The sequence below is a fragment of the Ambystoma mexicanum genome, chromosome 6q (genome assembly GCF_040938575.1).
Source record: "Ambystoma mexicanum isolate Mex_15411 chromosome 6q, UKY_AmexF1_1, whole genome shotgun sequence".
In the NCBI taxonomy this organism is placed as follows: domain Eukaryota; kingdom Metazoa; phylum Chordata; class Amphibia; order Caudata; family Ambystomatidae; genus Ambystoma; species Ambystoma mexicanum.
In genome coordinates this window covers 945,705,060-945,715,104 of record NC_090937.1, presented here as the reverse complement: position 1 = coordinate 945,715,104, position 10,045 = coordinate 945,705,060, and the positions used below count along the sequence as shown (strand labels likewise).

General features: G+C 47.5%; 1 protein-coding gene across 1 annotated transcript; it reads right to left on the bottom strand.

Moving 5' to 3' along the window:
• Nucleotides 1–7,494: 7,494 nt before the first annotated feature.
• On the bottom strand, nucleotides 7,495–9,524 carry LOC138516385 (nuclear apoptosis-inducing factor 1-like). The gene is made up of 2 exons (XM_069631454.1): nucleotides 8,695–9,524; nucleotides 7,495–8,380 (listed from the first exon to the last, which is right to left on the bottom strand). Exons 1-2 carry the CDS (start codon nucleotides 9,113–9,115, stop codon nucleotides 7,539–7,541), a joined length of 1,263 nt encoding a protein of 420 aa, XP_069487555.1. The 5' UTR covers nucleotides 9,116–9,524; the 3' UTR covers nucleotides 7,495–7,538.
• Between the last annotated feature and the right edge of the window lie 521 nt (nucleotides 9,525–10,045).

Genomic DNA, 10,045 nt, shown 5'->3' with positions numbered 1-10,045 from the left:
TGAGTGAATAGAGTTTGGCAAAGAGTTAATGTACGATGTATGCCCCCGGGCCTGATGGTTTGCGCGTTATAAATAAACAAAATACAAAATGCACAGTATTGCTTGTCAGTCTGTGCAGAACACATTCTGTTTATAAACTTAGCCAAAACTTGGGGCAGTGCATTTATGGTAACTGACAGGGCTGTACGTTTTGGGCAGTACAAGTGAGTTAAGTTATTGGCAAGAGTTGCCCTTAATAAGTGTTGTTTGTTACATTTCTATTGTTTTCTCTGTGGTTCAGTGTTCTGTTTAATCCTGATTCCGGTTAACCAGAACCCCACATGTTCCACTCAAGAAAACCGTAGTCCCACTTTCCCATCAACTGTTCTGCAGCCCAATGACTACAGCTACATAGGATGTTCCAAGGGGGCGGCTTGGCAGATAGTGCTTCAGTTATGTGCTTGATGCAAGTGTAACAATCCTCATATGGCAACTGATAGTGTTAGTGTGTGTGGGTACTCTTCCATTGGCTGCCAGTCACATGGCATTAAGATCAATGGGTAGCCTGCAGTTGATCTCTTATTTCTGGCAAATTCATTTTGACCCACAATTGATTCCCTGATTCTAGAGGGATATTCATTATCATCCCTTTGTATTGATATTGTTTTGTCCTCTTGATTTACTTTTTCAGTGTTCTGAGATGTTATTTGTAGTATGTTTCTAAAACTATAAGTTCATGTTTCTATGACTTTAACGTTTTACCATCTTGCCATTGCTGCCAATTGTTTTTGCAAGTATATGTTGGACCATAATATTTCATTAATGCAACATCGCTAACAGTGCCTGTCTTGTAATCACAAGTAATATAAACAAAAAATGTTTTTATTTTTTGCCCTTAGTTGAGTATTTTAGGATCCTCGTGACTACCTGTACCCACAGGTGTGTTTGATGTTTCATGCACACAGGGACGGTATGCTATGGAGGCGAGGTTACCCTTGCACTACGGCTTTTTTGGAGGGTGCAAGGAAAAATAGATTTAAAAATACATGTGTCTATTGTGATTATTACAACATGTGTATACTGCTATGACAAGTGAAAAAGTGTCCATTTTATTTTGTCCAATGTCATGCAGTATAAGTGGTAAAAAAAAGTGCTGCCGGTACTTCCTATATCTAGTTAGATGCACCACCGGCAAATGACCAAGCTGTCTCCGTTAGAATCCCCTTTTGTAGCAACACAAAGTCCAGAACTCTATTTGTTCTCAGTGTCGGGTAACATATGGAGTATCATAGAAGATTACAAGAAATCCCCTTTGGGAGTTCTCATCGCAAAGTAAATCCTCGGCCACTTTTCCAGTGTGCTTTTCAATTCCTTTTTCTTTGGCCGAGTGAGGGCCTACCGGTTTCAGTGGTGAAAAAGAAAGTATACCACTTTCATCAGGGCCAGAAAGGTGAGAAGCAGACAAATCTTTAGAGGCTGCTCCGATGTGGATTAAACGTAGGCTGCTTGTGATTGTTGAAGTTCCCCACCATTACTTATGGACCTTCCCGCTTCTCCACAAACTTGTAAAGAGGTGCGACTTCGCCTGAAAATTGTATTGTAATGTTGGGCGCTGTTAGTGAGGTGTTTCAACAGAGGACTGCGCAGAGGAAGAAAGGTGTGTTCCTCAAACAGGTACCAAGTATTATTGCAGTGTGGTTACCTCGCTTGAGCCTCTGCAGCGCGTCAGGATTGCAAAGTACAGGGACCTGCAGCCTCGCGTTTTCCGGTTTCCGCGAGGCTGCAGCTTCCTGTATTCCAATAGCGATGGCCTTTTCCTCACCACCTGTGCACAGGATCCAAGGTGTCTAGCTGTGAGAATAACCCCAGGTTTCTCACACTTGGCCCACTTTTAAAATTTGACAAAATGCATGTTTTTATACCTTTTATTTGTCTACCTGACAGTGGCAATTTGGTAGGATCCCAGGAAATGTCTACAGTTCTCATGGGTAGTGATATCTTACATGTTCAACTAGTTGACCTAGATTTAACCCCATGGTGTTTTATAAAGCTTTTACAGCCTCTAGCAAGTTTTCTAAGGTCGACAGTCTTATGTTTACTAACAAAACAAGACAACATTCTAAAAATGGCTAGGAGGAGTCAGCAGACATCATTCCCTATGCAGTTGCGAGTGAACAACTTCTATTGGCTGAGTATAAGTATCAACTGGGAAAAGCAGAAATGGTCCCAGACCAACATTTACATTTCTGGGTATTCTAGTAACCTACAGGAAATCAATATTGAACCTTATTATGATATAGGGGTGGCAGGGCTCATCAACAAGGAACTGAAGAGGCTAAATACTCTTGCAGTCATTTCCTACCAATATATAGAATGGATACTAGTTGCAGTGCACTAACATATTCTCCAAAGACGATCAATATGAGATTTAAGGAAATGATTGCTCAAACCGGTCGCTTTCTTCCATAAATGAAAGGGCATAATATGATTGGAGGATTGAAATATGGAAGCATGGAATGGCAGAACAATTTCTGCTTCTGTCCAGGATCTGTGCTTAGAATCAAATGCACCCTTTATAGGGTGGAGTCAGTATGCTGAAACATCTGTTTAGACATGTGTACAGGGTCTATTTTTGTTTGCATTCTTGCAGAATATAATTCCCTGTGTGAAGTGAGGCTTTATGAACACTTTATCAGCAAGCACAACATCAACAAGTTCAGGGGAACAAGGTTCAAGATCCTTTCAGACCTGCTGAAATTCTCTGAATGTTGACTTGCCTGAAATTTCAGAAAAAGGTGTAGGCTGACTACGTTATGGCATCCCATGATCTTGTAGCCAACTGATGTGCACATCATTGGATTGATTGTAGCATCTAGAAAATGTTTATCAAAACACAATTGAGCAAGGTTCTGGAACCCAAAGAGGAAAACACAAGATCCTGACTGTCAATACGCAAATAAATGATAGTAGTGACTGCAACTTTGGATCAAGATGTAATACATCAGAAGCATATGATATATATTAGAGGTAAAATATAGGACACTCAATCAAAAACATAAAAACGTACAAAAAATGATGCATGAATGTTCGTCCCAAAGAGGTTTTTGGGATAGAATTAACAACACCAAGCCTATTATCTCCTACTCAACTGATTTACAGGCTGATATCAGGTAAGAGCTTCCCCATCTACATTGACTTGTTACACATAGAGTTCAGATGTAATTTGTTCCTCATGGACTCCTTTTTGGTCATTATCCACAGATTTGACCCCTACTGGAAATTTAATTTCTTATTTCTGATGATTTGGACCCTCCGATTGTTGCCCTTTCACAACTCATTACGGTAAGACCTGTGATTGTGCAGACTCCAGTGAGAGACATACAAGGATAGCATGTATTGCCTTTATAGTAACTATACTGACCTTGAACCCTACACTCTCCTGACCTCCTCTTCTGTCCATTTTTCAGACAGATCACATAGGATCTCTCATGTGTCCAATTTTCCCGTCCTGGTGAAGGCCGGCCAAATGACAGCTACACAAGTATAGCTTTGAGGCCGAAACGCAGTTGTGTTGCCTTTCTTGTCTCAATAGTTCACCAATGCACAGTTTAGTTGAGTGACCTCCAGACCATGTATCACAATTGCACTTTTGTCGCTTATGTTGTACCTACCAAAAGACTATAGAGAATGTAATTGTTGTTAATTCTAATCCAAAAACCTGTTTGGGATGAACATTCATGCATCAATTTTTGTACGTTTTTATGTATTTGATTGAGTGTCCTATGTTTTACCTATTGTAATATATAACATATGCTTCTGATGTATTAAATCTTGATCCAAAGTAGCAGTCACTACTATCATTTATGTGCGTATTGACAGTCAGGATCTAGCGTTGTCCTCTGTGGGTTCCAGGACCTTGCTCAATTGTGTTTTGATAAATGTTTACCTACCTGGGTAGAGCAGGGCCGTAACCAGGTGCCCATCTTTTTCAAGTTAGCATCTAGAAAACGAACAGGTCATGCATCCACATACGCAGCAGTTTTCGGTGCCATTCTAGATAGATTGTTTTGCCTCAAGGTACAACTATCAACTTCCTGGTGCTGAGGACAGGGAACAGAGATTGCATTTCCCTTTTTTGCATTGATAGACTAGTGTCTGCTGCATGTCCAAAAGGATGCTAGTAAATCTTTTGTGACTGTTCAGACCTGCTTCCACTGGCAATGATACAGGACTCTCCAATCAAATCACTGGTATTCAAGGGATATGCCTACGAACTACCAGCTTTCACACCATCCAATGGTTGGGTCAGGTTTTGTTCAGCACATACATGGCTCATCTTGGGGTCAGATTGTCTGCAGTGAGAAATCTGAACAACCTCAAGCTTAATATCAAGTTCATGGATGTGTATCAACATCAAGGCATATAATGCTGCCAGGGAACTTGAATGTGTGTGTGTGCAAGGACAGTGTTTGGACCATATACCTGCAGATCTCATACAGATGGTAAACTTTCTGACTGAAATTATCACACTTTGAATCCGTACATATTAGCCATCTCATCCTTGCATAATTTGGTAGATGTTTTGTGGATTGGCTTGCCACGTTTGGTATGTCATCCCCTAAGAGGAATTTAAATTTCAATTTCTCCTTGACTTAGGAACTCATGGATTTAGGATTTCAATTTAGCTTTTGCCATTGTTCATGGAATGCATGAAGAATGGATTATCTTTTAATAAAAACACCTGTTTTAGAAATGTTCTTTCTTTTTGTGTGAGAAACCCAAGAATGTGTTCCATTCAGGTGTTCCATTTCTGTTGTGCGCTCCATTGCCCACTTTCGTCTTCTTCCCTGACTACCGGTGAAAGAAAGGTTATGTTTTTGTCTAAAATAGATTTCTTGACTATTTTGGCCATTTTGTGTAGAGGGGTTTTGGCATCCAAGACTTTATGATTGGGCCAAGCTATGGGACATTTTTAGATTAACTGACTGATTTCAAGAGACAGGGCCTCATTACGACCCTGGCGCTAAGCGAAAAACGATGGCGGTAAATGCTTACCGCCATCGTTTTCCGCCAGGTCCGATCATGACCCGTGACCGTTAACTACGATGCCAATAGCGGCATCGTAGTTAACGCTGCCGCAAACTGCGCTAAGGGTGCGCGCACGCGACCGCCCACACCGTACTTAGCGCCATGGCGGAAAGGCACGCAAATGCCGACCCAAGCGGACATGCACCTAACGCCATCATTGAGGCCGCTAAGTACCTTACCGCCATGGTGCAAATAACGCCATCGCGAACCAACCGTAAAGGGCCAATTCAAGTGAATGCAGCTGCCACAGGTGCACAGAAACAGCACAGGTGAAGGCAATACAGACTCAGGGGAGTATAAAAAGAGCACACCCCACCCCTACCCACACCCAGTCACACTCCACAATGATGCCAATACGACTAGCAATGTTGGGGCTGGAGGACCTGATAGCAATGCATGTGCTACTACAACAGCAACAGCAACAACAACAACAACAGGCAGCACAGAGGAGACGCAGGAGGAGAAGGAGGGCAAGGCAGGCCCAGCAAGCCCCACCAGCACAGCCAGTGCCACCACGCAGGCAGCCCCCAATCCCACGCATCAGAGCCAATCCAAACAACCTCACTGCTGAGCAGATCCACACCCTGTACCGTTTGGACAGGGACACCATCACCGCCATCGTAGACATGACACACAACGACATCGTCAGCATGATAGAAAGTCCAACCGCCATCCCCCCCCTACTGAAGGTAGTGGCTGTACTCCACTTCCTGGCCACAGGCACCTACCAGCACACAGTGGGGCACCTGCATGGCATTTCACAACTATTATTCTCACGAACACTCATCCAAGTGCTCGATGCCCTCCTCAAGCACACAGACGACCACATCTCATTACCACGGACTGCCCAGGAGATTGCAAACACCAAAGTGGGTTTCCATGCACTAGCCAGCATACCCGGTTGCATTGGTGCCATCGACTGCACCCATGTGGAATTGGTGGTTCCACGTGCCATGGAGGTACCGTACCGCAACCGGAAACAGTTCCACTCTATCAACGTGCAAATGGTCTGTGACTCCAACAAGATCATCACACATTGTTGTGCCCGATTCCCCGGATCAACCCATGATTCCATGATCCTGAGGAACTCCACAATACCACGCTACATGGAGCGACATGCAGGCCCAAGATCCTGGCTACTCGGTGAGTGCTATGTCATGGAAGTGGGCATGGGAATGACGTACCAGTGCATACTCCACCTGGCAGAAAGGGGGGGGGGGATGATGCATACTCCACCTGGCTGAAAGGGGGGGGGGGATGATGCATACTCCACCTGGCTGAAAGGGGGGGGGGGATGATGCATACTCCACCTGGCTGAAAGGGGGGGGGGATGATGCATACTCCACCTGGCTGTGAGTAACACAGAGAACGGATACAGAGGAAGCCCACTCACAATGCACTAAACCCCTCTGCATACATAGGGTGATGGCATGCTAAACAGGCCATGGCAGCAATGGGCATATACTGGTTGCATAGTGTGAATCAATTAGTGCATGTAGAAGTGAGCCAAGGTAACAGTTCCATGCCAGCCATGGTGGGACATCATGTTCCTGGACAGACAACATGACTGACACATACATTCTCGCCTACATACAGGTGATGCAGCCTACCCCCTGAAGAGGTGGCTCCTCACGCCAGTCCGGAACCCGCAGAACCAGCACGAGGAGGACTACAACCGTGCACATACACGTACTCGTGTGGTCATAGAGCAGACATTCGGCCTCCTGAAGGCACGGTTCCGAAGCCTCAGCAGGTCTGGTGGGGCACTCCTGTATGGCCATGAGAAGGTGGCAAAGATCGTCATGGCATGTGTCATGCTGCACAATATGTGCGTCAGACGGAATGTGCCCCTGCCCCCTGACGCAGAACTGCAACCACCTGACGATGAGGATGAGGATGAGGAGGGTGCAGAAGGGGCGCCACCACATGGAGGAGGCGATGCACAGGAGGGGCGTGCCATGCGCCAAAGTATCATCAACCACTGCTTCTAGCACACACGGCTGGTGTTCATCGCATGGAGACAGCACTTGGGGCACTGTGTGACTCTGGGGCATGCACACTGAGGACTGGACACCAATAAAGCACACATACGCAATGAAAATGTCCACACGTTTCCTTTTGTGAAACGAATAAACTGTATTTGAACTATGTACTGTCGTGTCACACCCCCTCCCACCTCCCACCTCCCCCCTGCACACCCCCCCCCCCAAACTCCCCCCTTAACTCCCCAACACACCACCCCGCCACCCCCCTGCACACCCCAACACACCCCCTCCCACCTCCCACCTCCCCCCTGCACACACCCCCCCAAACTCCCCCCTTAACTCCCCAACACACCACCCCGCCACCCCCCTGCACACCCCAACACACCCACTCCCCCCTCCACCCTCCCCCCCCCCTGGAATCCCAACAAAGGTGTGAGTTGGTCTGTGCAGCAGTGTCAGTAGTAGGATTCCTACACTGTCCGGCCACTATTGGCAGCCCCCTCCACTGGCCCCCGGGGCACCCCTGCCTGTGCTGCGGAGGTTCCTCCCCGATCGGCGGATGGGGCTGCTCGGTGTCGAGCTGGCAACCGAGGAGGATCCTGCCTGCTCATTTGGACGCATGGCCCGTATTGTCTGCACAAGGTCAGTGATGGCGTGCCGCACAGCAGCTAGTTCCGCGCAGATGTCCTTTGTGGACGACTCTATAGCTGCCTTCACAGTCTCAGCACATTTATCCATTGCTGCACTTGACCCCCCACATTCAGCAACATGTTCTTCGAGCAGCGAGGAAAGTTGCTGCTGCCGGGTGGCAATCGCCTCCAGAGAATGGTTGGGATTCTGGGCCATGGCTAATGGCAGTGGCATTCCCATTGGGCTGATCTGCCCCTGCAGCGGGGATGGAGTGGCTGGCCAATCGTCATCCCCTGGCTGACCCTGTGTGGCATCCACATGCGGGCTGCTTAGGGACAGGTAGGGGGAATGAGGGTGGCCTGTGGGGCTCCTGACATCACTCTCCTCAAAGGTCCCTGCTTCACTATCGGAGGAGGCAGCAATGGCAGCAGTCTCCCCAAGTGTGCTGCTTGCAGCAGAGGCTGTGGCTTCTGTGGGCATGATTGGTGTGATGTCTGCTGCTGCTGCTGCTGCTGCTGTACTGCCTGCTGGGGTGGCTGTCTGTGCCCTGTCCTGTTTCCCTTGCATGGATTTTGCCTGCTGTGGTGTTTTCCTCGGGACGACAGAGGTGGAGGGTTGTGGCGTTGGCACAGTTGGCCTGGCCCTCTTGGTGGGTGTGGAGGCTGTGGTGTCCTCTTCCTCAAGGTCGGAATTTGAGCCTGTGGTGGGACAGAGGAGGGAGAGTGTTATTGATGGGTCTGCGGACATTGGCCGGGCATTGTGGCGACTGGCATCTCATCAGTTAGTACATGTGGCACATTTCATGCAGGGGAAAAAAGTTGACTCCCTTTTGTGTGGAAGTAGCATGGAGGTATGTGGGTGCCTGCAGTTAGGGTGTGCATGCTGCATGTGTACAGGGTGCAGATCGGATGTATCTGTGGGCAGTCTCCTGCTGATGTGTTGCATTCACACTATGGGCCAACATTGTACTTCACATGAATGGACTTTGCATGCCTTGATTTGAGCCACCTACCTGCATCGCCCGATGTCGGGGCTCCTCTCTCCATTCCTCCTACTCCTTCAATGCTCTGCATTCCGATTGTGGAGGCACAGATTTCCTCCCATGGCTGCAATTTTATAGGGGACTCCGATCCTCCCCCAGTTGCCATTGCCAGGTTCATGTTGGCTGATAGTATGCTCCTGACTCTGAGCCGGAGATCGTCCCACCGCTTGCGGCACTGTTTGACATTGCGGGGTGTCGTTCCCACGGCACTGACCCGCTGAGCTACCAGTGCCCATATGGCCTTCTTCTTGGTTATGGCCGGTCTTGTCAGTTGGTTGGAGAATACCACTGCAGCGTTCTCCTGTAGGGTCTCCGCTAGAATGGTGAGCTCCTCTCTGGAGAAGCGGTCTTGCCGCTGGCGGTCACAGGCTTTTTTCAAAACTTTAGGCATCTTCCTGCAGGTAGAAGGTTGAAGCCGGTATTGGCGGGGTCTCAGGCTCGGATGTCCAGTGGTTTCGGAGGATGGCAATGGATTGTGTTTTTAAAGATGGCCGCCGTGCTCTTTCCCGTTCCGCCGCGGTGACGCTACTTCCGGTTCCGCTTATCTACGGTCAACGCTAATTGCGGTGACCGCTAACTACGGTCACCGCTATGTACGGCGGTGGCGGTGGTGCACCTTGCGCCGCATACGATGGCGGTAGGTGCCGTTTTGGGGGCATTACCGCCATGGCGCTGTTTACATTACCGCCATGGCGTAATGCTCGTGCGCGATGGGTCGTAATGTGGCGCACTTTACACCATCGTCCCACGGCGTTAACGTTCATTACGCCATGGCGGTAATGACGGCGGATTACCGCCAGGGTCGTAATGAGGCCCACAGTGTTTTAAACTTTTTATTTCAGTCTTGTTGTCCATGCTTCACCCATAGTTACTGCAAAGCATTGAACTTCCATAACAGGAAGCCTCCATACAATGTCAAAGAATATTGCTTGCTCCTAGTAACATGATAGGGAGTCAAGACTCTATAAATGGCAAAGAGTCAAGTGTTAGTCCTGACTTCTGACCCTCCATTTCTTCTTCTCACCCTGTACAGCGATAGACTTGGTATTCGGTAGGAATAAACATTATCTTTTTGTTGAGCGACCAGAATCCCTTAATAATCAAAACAATTACTAAGTACACCTCGAATTACTGAACATATGCTTCCTCCTGGTTTCACTCATTAAACTGGTTAAGCTGAAAAATTCTAAACTCAAAAAAATGCAGTAGGTTTTCATCATCAACATACAGCCAGTGCAGCTAGCAGCTTTAGATAGGCAAAGGGCATCATGGGTTAGTGGGAGCCATTTCAACATCAAAACAGAATTAACATCATCAAAGA